General features: G+C 40.6%; 1 protein-coding gene across 1 annotated transcript in view; it reads left to right on the top strand.

Moving 5' to 3' along the window:
* Nucleotides 1–25,331, top strand: part of MYZAP (myocardial zonula adherens protein) — a 93,512-nt gene extending 68,181 nt beyond the window's left edge. The window contains exons 11-15 of the mRNA XM_074966257.1: nt 3,281–3,364; nt 3,870–3,970; nt 20,399–21,109; nt 22,429–22,651; nt 23,908–25,331. Of these exons, the coding sequence (XP_074822358.1) occupies nt 3,281–3,364; nt 3,870–3,970; nt 20,399–21,109; nt 22,429–22,651; nt 23,908–24,048 (1,260 nt within the window). The 3' untranslated portion in view covers nt 24,049–25,331. The remainder of the gene's footprint in view (nt 1–3,280; nt 3,365–3,869; nt 3,971–20,398; nt 21,110–22,428; nt 22,652–23,907) is intronic.
* The last annotated feature ends 1,217 nt before the right edge of the window (nt 25,332–26,548 follow it).

Here is a 26,548-nt window from a genome sequence, read left to right as displayed (position 1 = left end):
TTTTTAATTCATCTGTGTTTTACTCTAACCTTTTCCAGGTCTTTCTCTTTAGAACTGTTTTGGGGTTTTTTGCACTCATTAATTTTTTTATATTGGTTTGCAATGGATATTTTGTGAAAGTGATGGCCATTGTATTTAATATTTAAATTGAATTTTTCAGATTCTTTTCCTCTTTCTCTGAGACTTTTTTTATTGATTATTTTCAGATATGCTGGAGAGCTTTTACATAGAAGGGGTTTTTAATAGCAAAAAACAGTTTAATAAAAAAAAAGTAAAGGAGGGGGAGATGAAATTAAGAGGGAGAGAGAGCTGGACAGGCTTTTGGAATTTGTTTTACTCTGATGCATATTAGTGATATTACCTCAAACACCTTATCTCTCCAGTGTACCACAGTGACAGTTATAAGTGGAAAATTGAATTATTTGGAACTTCAGTTGCCTTCTGATTGGCTGTTTTTTAAATTTAATTAATTAAAATAAAATTTTACAGCACTTCTATGAATAAATAGTTTTTACTTTTTTTTCCTTAAAATTTTATATGTAAAGGTCACAGCCATTCAGCAATCTGACAGGATAAAATCCATTCAGTTTAATGAGAATTTTATAGAAAATACCTATTTTTATTGCTCATGAGTATTTTTATAATTTTCTTGTGGCAACAGTTATAGGCATTTATGAAATTTTTCTTGGCTCACAGCCCAAACTATTGAATTTAATTGGGGTGGGGGGTGAATGTTCAGGTTTTTGTGCTATGGCATATCCAGGTTTGCTGAGTGGCAGCTCCTGTAGCATTCCCCTTCCTTCATCTGCACAGTGCTAGGTTGTATACTAGTATACCAGGTCTAAAGAAGAATCTGCATGCATGACTTTTTTTTTTTTTTCATATGTTGTATTCCAGCATCTACGGATAACAGTAAAATCACTTATGTCAATGGGTACTCCATGAGCAGGAGGTTATACCTACATGCAGAAGTAGGCAGGAATGGGGCCTAGGTTTGCTAAAACTCTAACTTGATGTCTGATTCTGCTTCCATGGAAGTCCAACATCAGAATTCATCCTGACTTCAGTGAAACCAGAATCCAGTTGTTAGTGTGATCTTCTGATTTTTTTTTAAATGGTTGGTTGATTATTCAGTAAAGGTGGACTGGAACTTAGCTGTTTAAGTCCTGACATGACTTAACTTCATACAGAGTGCAGAATCCAGTAAATATTATTGGCTTTTTTATTATTATTCCCTTTTTCTGCACCTAGGACATGACCTGCACCCTTTAAAATATATTATTTTTAGATTAAAAGCTATGTTTATACCAACAATTGTATTTTATATTAGAGAGGCACCATTGACTCAAATTCCAAAATATAGTTGGGATGTAAACAGAAATGTGACCTTTCAAAAAAACCACTAGAAAAGGTTGTTCTTAAGTATTTCCAGGCAGTGGAAGCAAAACATTACAGCATTCAGAAGCTGAAAGCCAAGCCCATCAAAATTTCACTAATTTTTTTGTTTTTGTTTTTCACTCAAGATCTTTTCATTGAAAAATTTCTACCAGCTTTACCTGAAAGTTAGTCTGACTTCATTATTATTGTCCAGGCTGGAAAAAAAAATTAAGTAAACAAAGTATATATAGTAAATAAAAACTAAATTTAAAAGAAAATTCCGTTTTAATAATCTAGGGGAGTGGTTCTAGTAACATAAAACTTGTCAGCGTCTCTTCACGCAGACCATTAAGGAATCCTTAAACAGTTTAGAAAATACCATTAATAACTTAAAAACTAATTTTAAAATATTTATTTGTTAATAGGATGAATAACTGAGTAGTGTCATTTTGTTCTTAAAGGGGTACAGTCTGGTGTATTAAGTTATTTATTACTAATACATATTAGTATATTACTAATAACCTAAATTTCAGGTCTAAAGTCTGACTAGACCATGGCCCTTTAATACAACATATAAATCTGGAACAATCAAGTAATTCATGTACTTTGAATGTAGCATTGGTTTTGCATTGCAGCACTCTATGTAAAGTGTTCAGGTATCACGTCTTACATACATGTAGTAAGTACTGGAAAATGTCCATTTCTGCTCCTCTCAAGCCTCCCTCCAAAATTCTCTCTTTGTACTAGCCTATGCTTATGTATACTAAAAACCATCACCGCTAGCACGGCTTAGTTGTATTGTGTATAGTTTTAAAACAACGTTTTAAGGCTATACCAGTTCCACTGTAGTGGCACAACTAGTTAACCTGAAACTGTTCTTGAAAAGTGTAGTTTTTGTAATGTAGGTGTAACCTGAGCTGTTTTCTGTCACTCTTGGTGCTGCATCTCTCTCCTGTGCCTGAAACTACATCATATTCGCACACCCACAACAAGCAGCGTCCCTTTTTCTCCTTTAGGTTCTTAGAATGTACTTTTGCAAAGCCTTCAGTGTTCATCTCTTCAATCTTGTCTACTCCATTTTGTGTGTTGAGCTGTTATACTAGTGTTCTGTTCTAAACAACATACAGATCGACTTCAGTGGAACTCACTTAAGCAATCAGTTAACAGGTTTCTTAAAATACTCCTTCACAAGAGACAGAAATGCACATGCTGGGCCAGAACCTCAGCTGCAGGCAAGCAGCATCAGCATAACTTGGCAGGGGGACAAAAGTGGAGACAATAGAGGCTTTCAGAGGCTACATGCTGCAAACCAGCCCCCCAGTTTAAGAACAGCCTTGAGCCATCTACCAATGACCCCAAGGGACTGGTACTGCAACTGGGGAGCTCTGTGGCATCCTGGCCATGTCCATCTTTCTCTGGCCATCTTTCATGCTATGCCAAATAAATGCCAAAAAAGGGCAAGAGATTAGCACCATGTAATAAAAGTTTTGGGTGAGCTTAAAATCTGAGAGCAGAGTCCTCTGAACCCTGTAATTTAGTTTTTTATTTTTTTACATATTTTTATATCAGCTAGTTGTTACTTGAAAACTTTTGTTTACTTTCCAAAGACTAAAAATGCATGAAGTGTCAGAAGCCATGTTAGTACACATGTATGATCATGGCATCTGCATTAAGCCATGTTAGTGCATGTCTGTGATTATGGTATAAACCACCCAAGCTGACCCTTTTGAATTCAAACTGTTTTGGAATATATACACATTCTAGAACAGAAAGTACAATATTGGCTGCACACTGAAATCCAGTGAGTTTTGGTTTCGGTTTGTGGAATAGTCTTTTGTTTCTTCTTTTTTTTTTTTTTTTAACCTCTTTGCCTTAAGATATTCCTGATTTTTTTCATTCATAGATCGAAATACTAAAGAAAAAGATCAAGCAAAAGGAATTGTTTATAATGCAGCTTCTAGAAAAAATCTCTTTCCTAGAATGTGAGGTAAGGACTTAAATTAGCTTTACTCTTTTAAGGGTTAAAATTGTTTTGATGTGATTTACAAGAACTGTTAGAGTTGGAGCTATGCTGTCTGATATTTTCTTTATGTAAATTCACTGTATGTAGTAACTGGTCTTGAATATGGAAACAGAAATATCTGTAACATCAGGATCATCATGAATGCATGTAATAAACAAATAATCTTCACATTCATGTTGAACTTCTGTAACATAGTTATGCATTTACACTATAGAGACATTTAAAAAATCTAGCATTCTATATGTAGGGCATTGATTGACTTGTGTTTTACGGTCACAGTAACTTTATTTTCCAAAATTTTTGTGTATTCTAAATAATAATTTTGGAATGTTGATGAAGAAAGCCTTATGCTGGACTTTATTAATTTAAAAGAGAAAATACAATGCTAATGAGCTAAAATCATTAAAACATATTTGTCTTCTCGGAAAATGCAACTTGAAAGGTCATGCAGAAAATCCTTCTTTTCCAGAATAAAGAATTACAAGACAGGTTGGACTACTTAATGGAAACCCAGCCAAGGACTAATGTAGAAACAAGAGAGATCGGAGTAGGATGTGATCTTCCATCCAGGTATTCAGAGCTTCAGATAATTTACTGGAAAGGTTCTCCGCAGAAAATCACTGTCAATAAATCTATCCAGAATATGGATTTGGAACAACAGCACTTATATCTACCAACAGTAATTTCTCAAGAACTTATCTGCAGCCTAATGGTTAATGTACTTTTATTTAATGATCTTTTTCTTCATGGCATACAGAGTGGTGTGTAGCATAGAAATGATATTTACCATTGACTTAATTTCTGACACCTACAACAAACATGTCTCTTTCCTTTAAATGATGGAGCATGGTAGAGACTCCTGGAGTATTTAACTACAAAAGGGTGAAATGAGCAGGGGGTTAAACCTAGGCCCCCTAGAGTTCCACCTTTTTGGGGGGATATCAAAGAACTGTTCTTGTGACCTATAGGAAAAATAGTGTTCAAGTTTTCCTACTGTGAGTGCAGCAGAACATAGGTGCAGAACTTTAGCACTTCAGTTGGGTTGCGTAAAGTATCCAGTATGTTAGGCAGTACTGGAATTTGGCTGCTCCATAATTCAGATTAGGCTAATGTTGTGTATTCATAGCATTCATGGTCCATCACTATTTTAAAAAGTCAGTGTTAGCTTAAAATTGCTAGATATTATTTGAGATACTACAGGAACCTAATATAGGCAATAACGTATTGTTGATCACTGTTTGCAGTAAGAGCTCCTCTGAAAGCTATTACAATATAACTATTAACATATTAACTGTTGGACTCTGTGCATGCAGCTAGGTGAATCCTGTTACAAGCCTGACTAATGCAAGCTTCAGGGGTGGGAGGAAAAAGTGGCAACTCCTGCCACTACTCAACCTTCAGAAGTAGAGCTCCTTTGAAGGCTGCCGTAGTTCTTGTACATGCCCCCAGCCCTACATGGGGATTCGCCACTGGATCTGCTTAGTTTTGTTTTATCTCCTGAGCCTGCACCTAAACTGCTTTATTTTCTTTGAGGGGAAGGGTGTCTTCACAGCCCATTTGTATGGGCTACACTCTCTCTCTTACATGCTCCAGTGGAACCATGTTAGTTCTTCTATAACCAAGGCTCCGTGCACTTGCATCAGGAGGGGGATAGAACTTGCTCAAAACTCACTTAAAATAAAAAGTAGTAATTGTCCATGAACAATAAACCCCAATAGCGTTGCCATTTTTAAAATACCCAGCGGTACAATAATCCATTTTAACAGCCCTGCAAAATAAATATTTAATTTTGAGGAATGCAAGTAGGCACATGAAATCAGTAAACTATCTTGTATAATATAATTTGCCCTCATAATATAAAAACTACCATGTCCGTTTTTCAGCTTGTTTGGCAACTTTGAGCCTAGAGTGTAATTTAATGGCACTATGAAGCTGACAAACCCTTCTTTGTGGTGCTTCTTGGGGCCCCTTTAGATCTCAAAGCAGCCTTTGCATAGCTCTCAGATTTCTCCCATTCTTTAAATTTATCTGTGACATCTACCTAGTTTAGTTTTCATGAAACTACATTTTTACAGTCAATTTTATTTTTTAATTCCATGTCACTAGTTTTTATGGCTTTAGGGAGACTTAAGCATACTAAATTAGAGCACCTGTGTTGGTATGTATTCTAATATGTGATTTGTTGATGCTCACATCCCAAACTTGCTATTATCTGGCATAAGATTACCAAGAGTTCTTCGTGACATTTAAAAAGATATCTGGGGTGTATCTAATGTGCATTACAGCTTCTAGAGCTAGTATCAAAAAGAACCTTCAAGACACAAGTTCTTTGCAGTGAAGTTTATGTCTAGCTGCCCAAATTGACATGTCAAGCAAAACAAGTTGAACCCCACAGACTTTGACAGTTAAAATGTCTTTCCATCTCTTAGCAGTACAAACATCGACAGCAGAAGGTCTCCTGAAACTTCAAGACCTGTGAGGACATACACCCCATTCAAGAGAGTCCTGGAGTTTAGTGTGAAGAATAATACATCTTAAACACACAAGTCAATGCATTCCTTACAAATAAGCAAGTGCCTTGTGCAGCTTGACGTCTGATAAGAATTAAGCTAAGCAGCCACAGAGAAGACCAGCCGCAGAGAGTCTTGCTCAACGTTTTCTGTGTGCAGCTTTTTAGTAGCTCCATATCTGAAGTTGCTACTGACATTAGTGTTTTGCATGGGGTTTTGGAAGAAGAGCAGATTGAAAATGCAATCTGTATTGCTTCTTGAGAGGAAGCTGTATAGTGCAATTTTTCATATTTCAAACACATTGAAGGAAAGACTGTTGTACAGTTGTATAGTTTTTCTGATTGTGTGTTGTAAATCTTTCTGTAAAATGAAGCTGTAATTTATTTTATTTTCAATCTAATATAATTAGGTGTAAAATCTATAATTCTCCTGCAAAAGGGTGTTGATTTGCAAGCCACCTCTTTTCTTCTTGGATGGGTCACCTGTTACAGTCCTAAGGGCTCTGTTTGCCCAAAAAAGGTTCACCAGTATCCAACATTCTTTTGCAGAATGTTTACAGCGGAGCTGTGTACCTTAGGTAACTATCAAAGAACTTGATCCTACAAACACTTGCTAGTGAACGTATTGCTTACTACTCTCAGGAGTAAGCACTAAAGCTTCACTGCTTTGTTGGATTGAGACCTCCGTTTCTACTACAGTTAACTGTAAGCAATTATATTCAGTGATAAATGTTTGTAGAATCAGGACCAAGTCTTGTAGTCAAGGCCCTACATTTGGATTTGGATTTGTTCTTGGTCCATTTTGCCCCAGAAACAGGAATGATAACTACAGAGCAGAATTTTGCCTTCAAAGGGCAGTAGCTGCATTATTCTATTATTATGTGAATAATTCAAATTCTGATTCAGAAGACCATTTCTTCAAAATCTGGCTTAACATCTCATGCCCAGCTTCCATGTACCAGCAGAAATTACTCCATCTGCTCTACCTGCGAGTATTTTAATACAGAGATGATTTTTCACACCTTGTTTATAATCCCAGAATTTAAAAAACAATGCTAATTTTATTTTTAATGTTTGCTTATGGTTTTATTAAAATTAGTTTTTAAACAGAGTAACTTTATATTATAGTCACAGCTGCGTTTTATTTTTAAAAATGTACTGTTACTTTAATGTTGCTCCAGCATTTCATATTATTACTGGACGACAATAGGCATGCCTCAGGGTTTCACAAAATGAATGTGTTCCCCAACCTTAACCCAAGATTTTAAACTTTGGCACCAGCTGTAGAAACAAAGTAAGAGGTCGTGTTTTTAATTAAAATTATCAATAATCTACATGTAATAAATGCCTTGCTTACTCCCAAGTTTTTCATGTTTTTGGATGCTTGTTAGAGAAGTTTGTCTTGAAATTGCACTTTGTAACTGGCAAATAAAATAGCACATTTTGCAGGATGGAATCACAAGTGTCTGCATTGGTGTGGATAGTTTGGAACACTTGCAGAAACATTAATTGTTCGAAGAGACCAAAGCAATGGAATGGAATATCAACTAAGGCACCAGTTCTGCAAGTTCATATACACAGTAGATCTCACTGTATGTGTGAATCTGCAGAGGTAGGGCCTAGTGAACCTGGACTTCAGCTTCTGAACACTGAAAGTGTTCATTTTCTAAAAAGCAAAGTTCAGTATTATTATACTATCTTCAAAATTCAAAGTAAGTGTTTGTTTCCTCCCCCACCACACAAAAAAAAATCAAGGAATGTATAAATTACTTCAAATACAGTTGGATGGAGATCTGTATAATATCTGCTTATCTAAAGTGTTTTATTTTAATCTGTGCTACCATAGAAGTAGCTCTTAAATGTTTTTTTTTTTTAAAAAAAATCCTAAAATACTGATTCCGCATTAATGCCAGTGAAGGGATAAATCTGTTTCTCATAGTGAAAAGGCATAGAAATCACTCCACTGGGAAAGGGCCTGAGGACAAGCCCCCCTACTTTTTATTAAAATGGGTTACTTTCTATAGACCCCTGAAATGAGGAGCTATATTTATACTGCAAACCAGAGGCACTGTCTTGTGACCAGGTAGCAAGTACACTGAAACTACTCACACCCTGAGATCAGTGGTAACTGTTGTTTTAATCTTGTGTGGAGGATCTTTCCTTGAACTACACTGTGGTGCCTGAGACATGGTGCCCTGGTGGTTTCTGAAAGACTAAGCTGGCTGAACTGGGCTTCCACCATCTTACAGCCAGTTTGAAGTTTATCAGAATTATAAATGAGAAATGAAACTATTGGCAGGATCTTCAAATACATTAATATGTGCCAGAGATGATGGTGAGAGAAAGGGTGGGTAAGGTAATATCTTATACTGGACCAACTTTGGTTTGTGAAAGACAAGCTTTCGAGCTACACAGAACTCTTCTAATGGTGGTTGATTTTTCTATACCCAATGCATATATGGTAGGCTTGCCTAGTGCATGTGATCATGACTCCCTCTAGTGGCTGATAGCAGCAACCATTCAGACTATTTCATAACTTAGCCTGATTTACACTAAAAAGTTATGTCGACCCAGCTAAGTCACTCAGGGGTATGAATAATCCACACCCCTGAGAGATGTATTTAAGTTGACCTAACCCCAGTGTAGACAGTGCTAGGCTGATGGAATTCTTCCATCGACCTAGTTACTCCCTCTCAGGGAAGTGGATCGCCTATGGGAGAACCCCTCCCATCCGCACAGGTAGTGCCTACACTGAAATACTACAGCGCTGCAGCTATGTCGCTGTAGTGTTTCAAGCGTTGATAGGCCCTCATTATGTTTTTACTTTGTTCAAGGGATAGATGCTTCTGCTCTTGATGTTGAGGATTTTTGAATTGAACCGCACTTGTGATTCTGGTGTCCTCATGGGTACGCAGTCACAGTTCATTACACAAGCACCTCTTGACATCTTACATGGCAAGATGGCTCCACAAGCAGTTTGATCACGTGATGAGGCTGGTTTATTATATGGGAGCAATCTTTAAACTTCAGGTGGCTGGATGAAGACTGAATTAAAAGATGGGGGAAAGGTGCATGGTTAAAAAGGATGTTAATCTTTTTCCCCCCTAAGTCATAATGGAGCCCAATGAAGTTACACAGGCAAAGGTTCAGAAACAAGAGTCATTTTGGGGAGTTTCTCAGCAAATGGCATTTGCTTGGAGATTGTGAGAGAATGGGGGAAATGTTGGGCAGTATTTTATTATAAATATCAAAAGGAAATTCATTATGCTTTCAAAGGGTTCAATGGAATCTCTTCTGGAAAATGTCATACAGGCCTCATTAACTCTGAGTAAAGCAAAAAAATCAACCACTCTGACTGTGAAACTGCACTGGGCTTGCTTCAGAGCAACTGAGTCTTGGGTCTTCCTTGTAGAAGTTTCCTCTTAAAAATATATTATTTAAAGAATAATTTGAAATATGGATTAATTTCTAAACTAAATGAGAAGTACATAGTTTCTTCAGCCCTAGTTAAGGACATCTTGATATCTGATATGCTGCATAGAAATCACTGACTAAAAACAGACAAGGATTTTATAATTGAATTTTGTTCAAACTTGATTGATGGGTACTGTGTGGTCTTGATGATGAAGGTGGAGAAGGAGGGAGAGGGGGAAGAAAGTTTGTTATTCAGAGATCAGCTAAAGATTTAGGGTCAGATCATGAGCTGGTGTAAATCAGCATAGTTCCACTGTCAAGAGTCAAACTAGGTGATCAGTGGGTCCTTCTGGCCTTTGAGTATATGAACCTAAGTCAAACTGTAAAAATGTTTTCATATTTCAATATCCTGTTTGTCAACACTGGTTTGGATAAATGTGTCTTACAGCACTGGAAATTAGGAAATAGTCAATGAGATCCATGTAGCTAGGTCCTATAAAGTGCATTGAATATGTAAGAGTAAATTATATCACTTTATTTAGATCACAATACAGTGTTTGTAGCCCATATTCTTTTGTAATTTAAACCATGTTGTCAGCTGTCTTGTATTTAAATCAAGAAAGCACTTGGGGATTCAGTTTGCATATACACTGTATAAATAATAGTTACATTGTACATTTTAATATCTATGGTATGTAGGATTTGAAAAGGATAAACAGCAATAAATATTGTGTATTTTATAGGAATTTTTATACTCTAGTGTCTCAACACTAATTTGAATATAGCATAAGCTTACCATTAAAAATCATAGAAACAACTTATCCTACAAACCCTTCTAGGTGCAAAACATGTATTAATTTGAAAGTGATTTGTTTGGCTCTTGGAATTTCTTGTTAATGTTTCCTTTGGCAGATACTCTTGAGAACAGGAAATCACTCCCTTGTTTAAGACTGAAAACTGCTCTTTGAGCTAAGTATCAAATAGATGAGGCTCTTAATTAAAGAAAAGAGAACTTGTTTTGTATACAAAATAACTGGCATAATGGTCCCTTGTCCCTCAAACAAACACAAAAAAACTGTTCTAAAAATGACTATCCGTTCTGTTGTCTAAAGCAAGGACAGATTAAGACAGATTCCCAAGTACATCAGGGAGGATGCTCCATTGACCTCACTGGAATTATACCACTAGAATAAATTGGCCCATTTTTTATAACTTAAATTTCCATTATTCATCACACACATTGAGTGTATATTGTCTTCTAAAAACATATTTTAAATGAAGCAAATAATATGTTGCATCCAAAGAGCCTTATAAATATGCAAGCAATAGCAAAGATTAGAACCAGTGACTAATCAATGATGAGCAGTGTTATTAGTTTGGTTTCTTAAGATGAGTTCTGTAAAGTGTTATAGCTTAGTTAATACCGTCTTAGATGTCCTTTTGTATGCGCAATTTTGATAGCTTTGGTGTGCATCTCAGACGTGGACTCTGGTTTTCCTGTAAATTGCCAAAATGCACTACTAAAATCTTAAAAAGAACAGGAGTACTTGTGGCACCTTAGAGACTAACAAATTTATTTGAGCATAAGCTTTCGTGGGCTAAAACCCACTTCATCGGATGCATGCAGTGGAAAATACAGTAGGAAGATATATACACAGAGAACATGAAAAAATGGGTGTTGCCATACCCACTATAACGAGAGTGATCAGTTAAGGTGAGCTATTATCATCAGGAGAAAAAAAACCTTTTGTAGTGATAATCAGGATGGCCCATTTCCAACAGTTGACAAGAAGGTGTGAGTAACCAGTGTTCTCCGACTGGTTTTTGAATGTTATAATTCTTGACGTCTGATTCATTTATTCTTTTACCTAGAGACTGTCCAGTTTGGCCAATGTACATGGCAGAGGGGCATTGGTGGCACATGATGGCATATATCACATTGGTAGATCTGCAGGTGAACGAGCCTCTGATAGTGTGCCCAATGTGATTAGGTCCTATGATGGTGTCCCCTGAATAGATATGTGGACAGAGTTGGCAATGGGCTTTGTTGCAAGGATAGGTTCCTTGGTTAGTGGTTTTGTTGTGTGGTGTGTGGTTGCTGGTGAGTATTTGCTTCCGGTTGGGGGGGCTGTCTGTAAGCAAGAACTGGCCTGTCTCCCAAGATCTGTGAGAGTGAGGGATCGTCCTTCAGGATAGGTTGTAGATCCTTGATGTGCTGGAGAGGTTTTGACATTGGGGGTTTTTATGAGTGGATAAGCAGGTTAAAAAGTGTAGAAACTTAGGAGTGTAGGATTTGGCCCTCTACTAAACCCATAGGCTGTGCTGGAGATATCACCATCATCAGTGCAGGAACACACACCACTAGTGGGGGGAGGGGCAGAGAATGGAAACATCTATTTTAATTTTTTTTAAGTAGGAGATACCAGAAAAAAATAAATGGAAAACTGAAATTTGGCAATGGCATTCAATGGCATTTTGAGTCAAAATTTAACATTTTTAGTTTTGCTTTGAAATATCAATTTAAATTAAGATTTTCATTTTTTTTTTTTAGAACTTCCCAGTTGGTAAATCAAAAATTTTGATGTATCCACATTTTTCCAATAAAACTTTTTAGTTGAAAAACAATGACCAGCTTTAATCCTGTGGCCTTTTTCCTATCCTTATTTCTATCCTTTGGATGGAAAGCTTCATTCTGGTACCTTCCAGAAGTATTAAAAATTCACACATGCAAACATCTATCTCTATCAGAATGTCCCCAGTGACTTGTATAATATGTCAAACAGTATACTTTTGGATACATTGCCTAATTACTTGAAAGCCTAATCTCCCTATATAAAGAGCAATATTCCTCTCTCCTATCCTTGTCTCATCTGTCACCTCATTTATTCTATTTTATTTATCAGAAGAGTGGATTTTCTTCTCTGCTGCTCTTCTTATAATTGGATCTTCTTGTAGGTTCCAAGATATTTGCCATACAAATAACGCTGAATTGCATAGCAACTGTTCTCATACTATTGAGGAATAAATTGCATTTGACTTCAGACATGATAGAAAACAGACTATCGCCTTCGGTCAGCTGTTATTAATAGCACCCTCTCTTGGGACAATATCCAAAGTGGGGAGCATAGTAAAGTCTACTACAATAAGAAACAAAGGGACCAATCCTGTGAAATAATAAGCACCTTATATGAGTGCTGAACAAAGTGTTCAAGAAAACAGTTGGTGACTGGAAGAAATATTCCCCTCTAATGTGGAGGCAAAACATGCTCTAATACAAAGAGAATGTTCTTCAAGACAAGCTGTGAAAATACTATTGATGTGTAGGGTTGCCAGCCCTCTAGGATTGGCCTGGAGTCTCCAGGAAATAAAGATTAATCTTTAATTAAAGATTGTCATTGGATGTATTCCTGGAGATTTCATCATATCAAAATTGGCAACCCTACTGATGTGCAATGTAAATATGTTACTTCTGAACCCCAGTAGAAAAAGTGGCCAAAGTCCCTAGATTATATTAGGCTGACCACGTTCTGTCTGATGAGATCTACTTGTCTTCAAAACAGGGCTGTTTGGGGGGTTTCCTTCCTGCAAAACAGTTCTCTGTACTCTCAGCTGGCAAGGCCTGAGAATGCACGACCTTCCCCTTCCCCGCAATTGCTCCGGCTGCCAGTTCATAGCAGGGAGGTAGGGGTAGGGGTTGGGAGGATGAGGGTGTTTCAGATCCACTTCTACCTTTGAGCATTAGCGTCTGCTTTCCACTGCCTAGGCATCCATAATGGCTTCTGCTGAATAAGTGACAAGATCAAATTTGACCAGGAATGTATATTCACCCCCATTCTTTTCTATAGGTGGATCACTTGATGACCTCCACCTAAATTGCTGATCATACTTAAACCATAAAAGGAATTCTAAATCTTATCCTAATACAGGCATCATCTACTCAGTATTCTTCCTAATGATGCTAGCTAAAGATAGGTGAATGTCACAGTCTGAGTGATTGTCCTTATGAGTGATGCCATAGGGGAACTCTCACATGTTTTGTATCCAGCACATCATCGCTGATGATTCATGTTGGTAATTTGCAACATGAGATTTCATTCCCATCACCTTTTCTCCTACTGTTGCACGGTGGTGCTGCAGTTCAGAGTTAGAAATATAAATTGTAAATGCTATTACCTTTCTGTGCATGTAATAATGATTGAACGGAAGTTACACAGCAGCAACTCAAAGTATAATAGTGATAGAGCTGTAGATCATCCTGCGTAGACCTGTGCATGAAAAGGACCCTCTGTATGTGCGCCTCCCTGTTCCCCTACAGAAAAAGGGGGCATTCTCTTTCCATGACATTGCCACCTTTTCCTCTGTGGTTTGCACAAGGAGAAGAGGTGGAGATATAGGGCAGGAGGGGGTGAGCTGAGGGATATGCATCATCCTGCCTCTGGCTGTGTGAAGAGTAAGTTAAAAAACTTCCACTTATAGGTCTAAAGGGTTACTGGGGCTTGGGAGTTGGCCAGAGGAGGGGCTAGAATTCAGAGCAGATGCAGGGGAATAGAGCCTTTATTTGGCCTATTACAGCTTCCCTGGGATCACCGAAATTGGGGAGGGGGAGTATTCTTGCCTATTTGTCAGAGGCAAAACCTGCCTCCCCTGACAGAATGATCAGGGAGAAATGGGGCAAACAGAGATTTCTTCCTTCTCCTGTAGGATTTTCTGCAGGAGGGGATGATCTGGGCTGGAGGCAGCAGGCACTAATACAATCCACTCACTAGTCACTTAGTTGGGTTTTTCTCACCCTGATCATGGTATTTTTTTTTCCAATGGGTAGCTGCCGACTTGATTAATCTCATTTCCCCTGGCCCTCAGCCTTTCCATTCACCTTCCAGCTGAGCAAACAAAGGGGTGGATAGTCATTTTAACATGCTTCCTCTCTCAATCCCTCTGGGATTGGCCTTCAGTTCATCCTGTTCATAAAACAACTGTTTTAACAATCTCTGAGAAATGTCTCTTTACTAGTACTTGGACCAAGCGGCCTCTATTGGGATAAACTTTAAAAGACCCAAATCTGCCACCTGGGAACCACCATTCAGCTAATGGCTTTATTATTATTACTACTAGATGGAGTGGGTTTAATAAAGATCATGGCACTCATAACAACCAGTTGAGAAAAAACAAAATAAGCAAACCAACAGAGTCTGAAGTTCTATATTTACTTTGTGTATTACCCACAAAGATATTTTAAAACAAGTTTGACATAACAAGTCTCATCTATGTTCTTTGTTTAGATTTTGCATTTCTCTGTTTGGACAATGAAAGTCAATGGGGTCAGTTTCACTTTTGGTTTCTTTTGTGTTGCAAGGTTTAGCTCTTGCATTGTGAAGAGGAATGTTTATTTACTTCAAATCATCTGTTCTCACTTGGGAATTTTTTAAAAAAGGTAGAAATGTATTCATTGTCACTACATTTTATAAAAACCTGTATTTTCAAAATGTAAATTTGTGGCCAAACTAAAAATAGTCAATAGAAAATGTCAATTTGCAAAAATCCCTGTAATCTCCACCTTTACCCTTACTTGAGCAATCCCTGACAATTAAAAATCTTGAGTCCTAGTAAGATCCTATGGTCAGCTCAAAGATAATGTCCATTTAAACAAATGGAAGTGGCTAGATTTTTTACCAGTGAAAAGTGCAAATCAGTTTTAGTAAGAAATCTAGACCCTCACTACTTTTTCAGTAAACTGACTGTTGAACACCAGACACAAGTATCTGCTTCTGTTCTCTACTTTTTCTTTCATCCAGCTTACTACAAAATGTGCTTCTTCCAATGAACGTAATAACCACGTTCAAGAATGCAGACTGTGTGACATGGGGATCCATCTTGAGTTGAACTCTGATGGGCTGAGGGCCCTTTGCTTCAGTTGGGTCACTTGATTTATTTAGTGCAGAAGTCAGCAACCTGTGGTTCATAAGCCACAGATCTTTTCAAACATCTGCACCACTCAGCTTGAAATAGGAAACTGGCGCCACCCTACCATCCTCATTCAATTCCCTTCCTTCTACTCTTAACCCACCCTTTCTTCCTGGTTCCTGCTGTTTAAGTCCCACTCCCTGTAGTCTTGAGTGCATTTCTCCTATTTTGCTGGTTGTCTTGTGTTAATATTTTGAGGGAATATAGATGTATTTGAAAATTGCCATTTTGAGTCTCATCCTGGTATCTGTTCTTTACACCAGTCACTTTACAAGGGTTGCCCCATTGCACAATAATTGAGTGAATATGACAACATTATATAAATGTTGCTTTTGGGGTGGTAGACAGCTACTTTCTGTTATTCTTGTTTATTTAAAGTACTACTAGAAAGTTTAACAAAATGACTGGCTTCAGGAATGAGGAAATTTTCTATCTGGCTGGAGGCATCTGCTTTCTAACCGCAGAAACACCAAGGTTGGGGGAGCGAAAGGAACAACTTTTCCACTTTGATACATGCGGGCTGCTAAGGGTGCTGAACGAAGGGTATAGATGCTGTCCTTTCCCATCGTTTTTGCTTTTTCAGCTATTACCAGGAGCTAATTTGAGAGGTGGAGGGACTTTGTAAAAGTCCCCACAATTCAGACTTGAGTAACCACCCTAATCCTGCCCTTGGAGCAGTGAAACCACCACACTGATTCTTCTACATCTTTGTTCCTACAGTCATGGAGGGAGGAATGAATAGCATTTGTCCCTAATGAATTAAAACACTGCATTAATATCTAATGAGACATCAGGATCTCAGTAGAGAAAACATTGCAGAGTCTAAGCTGGCCGCATCATTGGTCTGAACAGGTAGAACACACTTGGGTGACTGAGGATTGCATTCACAACTGGTTTCAGAGTAGCAGCTGTGTTAGTCTGTATCCGCAACTCCAACATCATCTTTGACACCGTTTATTTTTAAGACACAGTGCCTCACAAAGTTTTATCTATGGTAGAGAAAAACATTATAATGTATGACCGTATACACGGTTATCTGGAAGGTGAGCGTGGAGTTCTGTGCAAAGTGGGAGTGCAGTTGGCAGGGCCGTGGGATATTAGACCCCAAAGTCATTGTGGGTAGAGATAAGGGGGCATGGAGGGAGGAGGAGCGTGAGGTTTGGTCATGAGTTGGTATATTTGTGTGTATGGGATGCAGCAGGGGTCATGTAGAGCGGGAGGTGATCAGGGTTTGGAGAAGGGTTGTGTGGAGGGAGGAGCCTGGGACTCGTCGGGGGGGGGGAACTGATGGGGGTATAATGTCTGTGGGGGATGCAGGGGTTTATGGAGCGGGGGGTGTCTGGTCAGTGGTCCGGCAGAGGGAAGGTGGGCGGAGGTTTAGGGGCAGAGGAGGGGGATTGAGCATGTTTGGGATCGGGGCGCGGGAGAGACGGGGGTGGGGTGGGGTGACAGTGTGTGGACGGAAATGGAGGCGTGACGGATGGGGGGGGGCGGGACCCATCCGGCCTGGGGTGGGTGTGCGCTTGGTAGAAGAACGGGACCTAGAGAGGGGCGGGACGACCGGCTAAGGGCCCAGGGATCAGTGGTGCACACCTCCGCCTTTCAACAAAGTCTGACTCTGCTGCCGTACCGTCCCTTCCGGTAACATGGCGGCCTGCTGTGTGCGGCGGAAACCGCTGGCGGAGCTGGCGCTGGGGAACCCCCTGCAGTGGCAGGTGCCTATTCCCGGCCGGCTGGCAGCATGTCATCGCCGCCAGGGGAAGGCGGGGAGCTGCGGGGCCGAAGCCTGCAAGAGCTGCAGGAGATGCTGAGGCGCCAGGAGAGGCTGCTGGCCGCTCGGTGAGCGCGGGGCCGGCGGGAGCGAGACCCCGGGATAGCGCCCCGCGGCTACCACCCCGGGGATGGGCTGAGCCCGTCCTTCCCCGGCCACGGGCCCGCGCGGCGGAGACGGGTAACCGGCGTAACGGCTTCCCGCTGGGGACCAGCTGCCCGCCCCCAGTACGCACACAGCTGCCCTCGTGCACGTTCCACCCAACACCCTGCTGCCATCCCCGCCCCCCCGGTGCCCTGCCTCCTAATCCCCCCCCCCCCCGCACACACCGAGAGATGCACTGGTGCCCCAGCACCTCGCTCTCATTCCCCCCCTGCCCCACGCACGGAGCTGCCCCAACACCTCGCTCTCATTCCCCCCCCCCGCCCCACGGACGGAGCTGCCCCAACACCCCGCTCTCATTCCCCCCACGCACGGAGCTGCCCCAACACCCCGCTCTCATTCCCCCCTCCCCCGCCCCACGCACGGAGCTGCCCCAACACCTCGCTCACATTCCCCCCTCCCCCGCCCCACGGACGGAGCTGCCCCAACACCCCGGTCTCATTCCCCCCCCCCCCCCGCCCCACGGACGGAGCTGCCCCAACACCCCGCTCTCATTCTCCCCCCCCCCCGCCCCACACACGGAGCTGCCCCAACACCCCGCTCTCATTCCCACCCCTGGCCCCACAGACGGAGCTGCCCTGCTTCCGGCCCCCCCAGCCCCCACACACGGAGATATGCACTGCTACCCCAACACATTGCTGTCATCCCTGCTCCACACACAGAGCTGACCTGCCTCCTGCCCCCCCAACCACCACCACCTAAAACACAGACGCACGCACGCACACACACACACACCACTACCCCATCAGTATTGTCATCCCCCCCACACACGTACCACGCACACACACAGAGCTGCCCTGCGTCCTGTCCCCTAGCTTCCACCACCTCCAACACACACACACACAAATAGAGGTACCACTACCGCAAGACCAACACACCGCTATCATCCCCCCCCCTCGTACACGCGTGCGCACACACATAGCTGCCTTCCTCCTGTTCACTCACCCACAGCCACCACCATTTCCAAGGCACGCAGACATGACACAGTGAAGCCTGATCTTGCCAGTGACTTTGCAGGAGCACCTGTCCCCCCCACTGTCTGCTGTCACTTTGGATGGTGGATACCACAGTGACAGGAGCCGAGTTCTTGTGAGAGGGATAACAACCAGGTCACAGACTGGACTTGGTGGGCAGAACAGGCCCAACAGCCGTAAGAATTTTCCCCTATTGAAGGGGCCGCTTCACGGGGGCTGTGCCAAGCACAGAGAGTGCACTGATAGAGGACAGAAGGATTTGGGAGTCCAAGCAATACAGGATCAGACAATCATAGAATTCAGTGCCAGAAGGGCTGACCGGGTCATCTGGTCTGATTCCTGTATATTACAGGCCACCAACGCCACCCAGCACCCACACGCTAAACCCAATGACCAAAGTATTACAGTCTACGGGAGACTAGACTGTTAGGTGCCACAGGCAGAGAATAGGTGGGAGTGAGGTACATCAACACTCAAAGACAGGAAAGTGATTGTTCGGTAGACCCAGTTAATCCTAGCAAGTAACCTGCACCCACACACCGCAAAGGAAGGTGAAAAAGTTTGTCACTGCCAGTTTAACCTCAGGGAAAATTCCTTTCTGACCCAACACATGGTGATCACTTAGATCTTGAGTCTGGGAGCAAGAACCAGTGAAGAACAATAAATAAGTGATGCTTTTGCGTTAGTAGGGCCTGATCTTGCAAGCACTTAAGCATGAGTGACTCTATTCAAAGTCAGTGGGGCTCCTCACATGAGTAAAACCACCCCACGTGTTTACATGTTTGCGGGGTCAGGGCTTTAATGATTTGCAAATATAATATGTCATCTACAGAAATACGTGGTTTTTAAGGAGGCTTTCAAGTCTTCTTTCAATAAAAAGAGTGTGTGTGAGAGACAGAGTTAATGAGTAAAGGCCAAAGTGGGGAGGGGAACACAATTTATGGGGGAAATATAGAGGGGTGGTGTCTAAAACTTAGGCTATGTCTTCATTGTAAAAAAGATATGTCTTGTTTCACATTGAGATAGCAAGTTTGATGTAAAATTGTAGTGGAGACAAGACACAAGTAGTTTTATACCTCAGTGTAGCTAGTTGAGGTAAACCCCAATCAGTGGGGCTTTGATTACAACTAGCTATGCTGAGGTAGAAACTTCTGTGCCTGGTCCCCTCTAAAAAATGTACAGTGAGGTAGCTAACTTAGTATAAAGACATATCTTTTATTTTTTTTTCCTTCCAGTGAAGGAAAACTAAAGAGTGGGGAAAAGGAAGAACTAGAACAAACATGCATCCTGCACAAATGTGCAATTTTAACCCTCTTCTCTAAGGTCTGGTCTACACTGAAATCTTTTCCTGGTGTTGGTCAGGGCATTGTGGTTTTTTTGCAACATTTCTATAGCAGCAACATCCCGTGTGAAGATGCAGTTATACTGGCATAGAAGTGCTTTTTGCCACTATAGTTTATATCAAAATAAGCTATATTAGCAAAACAGATTTTTGCCAGTGTAAGTTGTGTATACACTAGGAGGGTTTGCCAGCAAACCTTTTCTAGTGTAGACTACACCTAAGAGATCTACTTACTGATACTTCACTTGATTTTTCCATAAAATCAGTTAGTAAAACTTTCTTGGACCCAATTTACTGGTTGTGAATGCTTCTCATTTGTGTCAGAATCACATCACTTTATAGGTTGGATTTCACACGCACACACTTCTGTGATTAATTTGCTACAGATAGCTTTGATAACATAATAGAGTTGTGAAGACTATTCTGGGTAAGGCTGTCAAGACAACAGTTTTAGAAGTATACTCACGTTTTATAAATTCACAGTTCTAAAGTCAATTGATAAATATCTTCAGTAATCATAGCACAGTTCACTTCAGTCTTGTATTTTCCCCTCCCAGTTCTGTGATCTTTTAAATGAAATCGTCGTAAAATATTTGTCAAATCATTATTTCAGCTCAGAATAATCTTCACTGGTTTGGCAAAATGATTACTTTTTTTCTGCTATTGTCATGAACTTATGAAACTACAGATGTCATGCATTTATGCAAACTTAAAACATTCTGAAAACATTAGAATTCTAATGTCATGGAACCAGCAATGTTTTAATATTTTCATGAAACTATTAACTTTATCCATCTGATATTACATATGTGAATATCAGAAATAAGACTGAGGCTTGTCACATAACTATTTTTCTTATTTTTAGGACATTTATTTATAGACTTCCAGATAAAGGTAAAAAGATCTCTGATTTTGTTGAAAAGCTGAAGCTTGCCATAGCACAGCAGGAAGAATTAAGGAGGACAACCGAACTGTTGTCTGTTGTTAGACTGGAGTTTCAGACAAAACAAGAGGAGATTAATTCAAACAAGCAAAGAGTTGCCCTGAGTGAGAACAAATCAACATATAAAGTTTTCTCATCTGTTTATGAAAACTCTGCTACTCTTGTAAACAAAACTTCTACAACTGTTTTGCAAGACAAGGAAGCTGAATGTACCGAGAAAAGAGATACACGTACAGCTTCTTCAAAGGGCCATAAAAAACTTGATCAAATAGAGAGTATGATAGAAGACCATGCAAAATCTCATGAAAGTGAATCCAATTTAAATTCATCCACAATCAGCCTGATGAAAATTGATCAGCAGATACCTAAATACAGTTCTCTGGGTGAAACAGAAAGTGCAGTGGATGCTTCAGGCAGCAGTGGTGACATGCTGGTGGATGCCTTTGAAAGAGTTGCAGTTGGAGATGGGAATAACAATGAAAGAAAATCAGAAAAAGAACAGAACATTGCTAAATTTAAGAAAAATCCCTTTGGAAGTTTTCCCACCGTGGCATCAAAAAAGCCACATTATATTGAAGTTCTAGAATCAAGAGCTAAGAACCCAAGAGCTAAAAATAAATTTAAAACCAACGTGTAAGTATTGCAGAATATAGAAGTTTCTCATAAATAGGAGGGCTAACTATTATCTATATAAAATTGGCGACTGTAAATGCTTTTGGCTTTTGCTTTGTTTTGACAGAATTAGAGGATCAAAAAGACGTATGGCATTTAGTGTCATGCTAGTTTAATGTGCTAGTCCCCCACATCTGGAGACTGGGGCTAAAATACTGATTCAAAAGTTATCATCAAAAAATGTGTCGCTTAGTCTCCTGATTCCACGAGTAATAAATAATCATCATCAATCCTGAAAGGTTTTTTTGGTTCATGCTACGAAGCTATTACTTAACTGGCAAATATTCCTTTAGGACTAAAATTGAACTGTAATAGCAGGTGGCTTTTCAGGATCACTCTGAATTTTAATTTCTGTATTGGCAAAATTGTCTGGAAACTTCAACAGTGACTGCCTGAAGTTTCCCTGACTCCCAGCCATTGCTATTTTATGGGCACAAAATACACAGAAACATAGAACTAGAAGTACAACTTCTGGCAGAGATTTTTTCCCCCCGAAAAGAATATTTGCTACAAGTTGGTGACATGATAGCGTTTTGCACCTTTACTAGGTGCTATTCTGGAAACAATTGATATGCATCATGGAGCATCATCATAGTGCCTTCATATAATTGAAAAGATTAACCTATTGTAGCTGCAGATCACTACATTAGAAGATTACAAGCTGTATGAAATCACTAGTTCATTTTTTCCATTGATTAAAAACTTCAGATATTCACAGAGGAGGGCAGGAAAGAGTGACTCCAGGAGTCTGTGTAGTATGTGATTTTATGGTTAGTATTAGAAACCTGTATGTAGAGAGAGATTGTACTTAAGTAGGGCACGATCCTTCAATGTGCTGGAGCATTTCCTGTGAAAAAATGAATGTCCTCAACCTCAGCGAAGTTAATTGAACTAGATAGCGTTCAGTAGATTGAGAGAGGCAGCATATTCTAATGGACTTATTGCTGAGCTGGGAACTCTTCCATTCTAATCCTTGCGAAAGCAGTGATTTATGGTGTGGCTTTGGGGAAGTCACTTAACCTGTCCATGAATTTTTTCTCATTGGTAAAGTTTCCTTCCTTGTAAAAGTGCCGTGACAATTAATTACCTTTTTACATGAAGAAGCACTATGAAAGTTCAACTTATTGTTCACTTATGTGGTACATTGTAATATGACCTGATTTATACTGTCTCTTTCTTAGTCTTTCTGTATCAGAAATGACTATTTCTAGAATTAAAAACTACATCTTAAATTCACATTGCAAATATGGGTCGCAACTTCACATTTGATCTCTTTTTAGATTACCAGCTGAGTGGAGTGGCTCATCTCATGATTCCTCACCTAGTCGTTCACCTAGGAGACTTGGATCTTCAATTTCCGAAGAAGAAAGACGTCTTAGAGATAAGAAACATCTGGATGACATCACAGCAGCCCGGCTGCCACCACTTCATCATGCACCTACCCAACTGTTATCTGTAGAAGAATCAATAGCACTTCAGACACAGCAAAAAGAAATATATGAGGTATGAATCAGTGTTACTGTTTGGACTGCAAAATGTAATTATATTGCTGAGACCATTCTGGAAAGCCACGGTATAAAGGGTATGCCTTTCATATGTTAGTCGAGACTCTCAGACTCTCTTTAGAAGGTCAGATTAATTTTTCTATTTGATTCTGTCAGTGGTGTTTTCAGATTCAGTCTTCAGAGCTGTTTATCAAGCAGTAAATAAAATTTAGCATTATTCTTTGCATATAGTAATGATCAATTCATTGCAGTGTCACTTGTCACCTCTGTGCTTTGAACTCAAAAAGTACGCTCGGTAACGAGCATACCAGTCACTAGTGTATGCTGGATGCCCCATTCATGCTAATAAAGGCAAAAGAAGTATCCAGTGTTATAGATCTGAAATGTGAGCAGGTAATTACCGTTGATTTTCTTTGCACTGTGACTGGCAATGACCAAGTTCTTTGTAGTCACTGGAGGTTAAGGAAATTTCATTTTGAACAGAGATCTCCTGTGGCACTGGATTTTGGCATTGAATTCCATATGATGACAGACTGGTAACGTTTAAAACTGGACAGCTAGTAAAAACTTATTGGTGTTGGGCTATTTAATTTCAATGTGGTGCTGCTTAATATTTTACAAGCACTTGCCAATGAATAATCTCAGCGTTCCTGAGAGTTAGGTAAATAGCTCAGCTAAAGTAGCTGTTCAACATACTGTAGTAAGCAGTAACAGAGTGTCTACAAGAAGATGGTGTTAGTTGGAAGAAAAATGAATGTTAAAGGAATAATATATTTTTCCGCCCTAAGACCTATTGTGAATAGACAAGAACTTTTTACAGGGGGGTGGAAAAATTGGAACTGGAGAAATTAGAACTGGAGAAATTATAGGAGTTGCCAAAGGCCACAGTCTTTGTTGGAGCTGGGAGTTCTGTTTCTCACATGACTCTGGTAGGCAACATCTCTACATAAGCCTGATCTTGCTCAAGTGGAAGCAGGTCTTATGTAAGAATTGCAGCATGGAGAAACTGCTGCTCAAGTAATAAAATGAAATCATTTCTAAATCAAAATATTAAAGATCTTTTTGTTTAAATTTAAGGAAATGTCCACTGTTTCTTGCAGATATTAGGAATAGTTGGGTTAACACTTAATGTGATCATGCGAGTTACTCTGTAATGTTTCTATTTTTTAGCTAGTAGATTTTTGACATCCAGGATGAATAACAAATTATAGTTTAACTTGTCTCTCTTTCCTTCCTGTGTGTGTTTGTTTTTAGGAAATGCAAGCAAAACTTGCCGCACAAAAGCTAGCAGAAAGGTTGAATATTAAAATGGTCAGGTATGAACCTGAGGGGGAAACTTCAATGAAATACAGAGAAGTGAGGGATGAGGAAGACTACCATTCATTGGAAGACTGAGTTCAAAAAGGAAAATATCTGGCAATGGACAGTGTAATTGATCTCTTGCGCTATCCTTTTAAAAACTCGATAACCAGGATTCTTGGCCTTGTAGATTGCTGTGTTTGCTAGAGGAGATGTGGCACTGCAGCTCTGGGAAGGGATTAATAGTTTGAGTACAAATGATATTGGTGTTTGTGGCCTGATTTTCATACGCAGAGTGTGTGCTCAGTGCCTCTGAAAATTGCCCATTGGGCTTTATATAACTCAGCTAAAGTAGCTGTTCAAGCAGTGACAGAGTGTCTACAAGAAGATGGTTATAGTTGGAGGGAAAATGAACATAAAAGGAATAATATATTTTTCCACCCTTAAACCTATTGTGAATAGATAAGAACTCTGAGTTATAACTTAAATCCTCTTCAGGCTCTAAGGGACATTCTCTCCAGTTGTGGTGACCCTTGTTAAGCAAATCTAAAGATTTAATTAATTTGAAGACTAATATTTTCTATTAAAGGCCTTAGTGTTCTTTTTCTTCATACTATTTTTGTACATTGATTAAACTTTTGGAATACTATTGTCTGCTGAAATTAATAGAAGAGATCCTTCCTCTAGTTTCATTGGAAGAAATAAAGTCTTGGGTGTTTTTTTCAGTAATGCAAACTAGCCAACCCTTGAAGAACAAAAATCTCTCAAACACAGCGTCATTTTCTTTTCTTCAACTGACGTTTGACAGTGGAGAGCGCCAGTGAAAAGCTTTTCTTAATTGCAAAGAAATACAGCTCAGATAAAAAATAATAGAAAATTCTTTATTTTCCTTGCCAAGATCTGGGTTGCCAAGATCCTCTGCAGCATAAGGAATGCAGTTCCCTGCTGCTGACTTAGTTATTGGGAATAGCATTAGCTGTTGTAGGAGAACTCAAGCCATGGCAGGTAAAAAGACTTTCGTTTGTCCACTAGCGTTAAGTATACTATAGTGTAGTCTGCTGTGAATGATTGACACCTGGAAACGTAAGGGCCTTTCCATAGAAGTGCCATACTTTTAAAAGTATGCTCACACCCATAAAACACGCTTTGTGCAAATCATACATAGCTACCTGTCTTGTGTACAGATGCATGTTTCTGAAGCCTCAAGCATTGTGTGCTTCAAATATGTGACCCTGAACATCAGATTCCTTTCTAGCTTCCAAACATAAGTAACAAGCTAAATCATAGCTAGCAAGGTTATTGCCTAAAGCAGGGGTGGGCAAACTTTTTGGCCCAAGGGCCACATCAGGGTTGGGAAATGGTATGGAGGGCTGGGTAGGGAAGGCTGTTCCCCCCAAACAGCCTGGCCCCCACCCCTATCCGCCCCTCCCTCTTCCTGCCCCCTGACTTCCCCTCCTCAGAACCTCTGATCCATCCAACCCCCCCCAGCTCCTTGTCCCCTGACCGCCCCCTCCCGGGAACCCCCTCCCATAACCGACCCCCGGGACCCCACCCCCATCCAACCCCCCCATCCCCTGACTGCCCCGCCCCCTATCGACACACCCACCCCCTGACAGGCCCCCCGGGACTCCCAACCTATCCATCCCACCATTCCTTGTCCCCTGACCGCCCCCTCCTAGGACCCCCATCCCTAACTGCCCCCCCCCAGGACCCCACCCCCTATCCAACCTCCCCTGCTCCCTGTCCCCCGCTCTCCCAGGACCCCACCCCCATCCAACCCCCCCTGCTCCCTGTCTCCTGACCGCCCCCCTCCCTGAACCTGCGCCCCATCCAACCGCCTCATGTCCCCTGACTGCCCCCCGGGACCTTCTGCACCTTATCTAACCCCCCTGGCCCCTTACCATGCTGCTCAGAGCTGCAGGACAGGCTTATTGGATAGCCTGGGAGGTGGGCGGGTGCAAGCCGCTGTGCGGTGGCATCACTCCAGGGGAGGGGGAGACAACGGGGAGCGGCCGGGGGCCAGCCTTGCGGTGGCCGTAGTTTGCCCACCTCTGATCTAAAGGATAATTCTGAAATTGTGTTGCTGTATTAGGGAACTGGAGGATGCTAATCGAAAAGGAGAAAAGCCTTGGCTTGCAGGATGTAGTCAGAATAGTTGTTTTGTACATTCTGGAATAATGAAGCATCCGATTAGATCCAAAACTTTCAGCATTTTGACTTCTGTTATGCATGCTTTTAAAATTTGATTCTGTTTAGTGACAGTTAACCTTTAGTACAAAAATAACTTAGTTGAACTGGTTAGGAAAACGTATGTTGAATCTTCAGGTTTTAAAAATTATATTAGAATGCAAACTGACTGGAAATTGGTTATATTTGTTTAAAAGTTTGGGAATCCTGCAAGTTTTCTGACACAATTGCAATAAACTAACTTTCCTGTATATTGAAAGATTGAATAGCAGACACTCTGCTCCTCAGTGCCCCATGTTTAAAGGGATGGAACTGTGTAAGTATGTCTAATTTGTGATCCTGTGGGTTTTAGGAGCAAGCTTGCCAGAAGAGTTTGGATTTTGCTCCTGTTTAATTATGTAAGTCCCAC

Source organism: Natator depressus, chromosome 10, assembly GCF_965152275.1.
Source record: "Natator depressus isolate rNatDep1 chromosome 10, rNatDep2.hap1, whole genome shotgun sequence".
Classification (NCBI taxonomy): domain Eukaryota; kingdom Metazoa; phylum Chordata; order Testudines; family Cheloniidae; genus Natator; species Natator depressus.
This window is presented reverse-complemented; position numbering and strand designations above follow the sequence as displayed.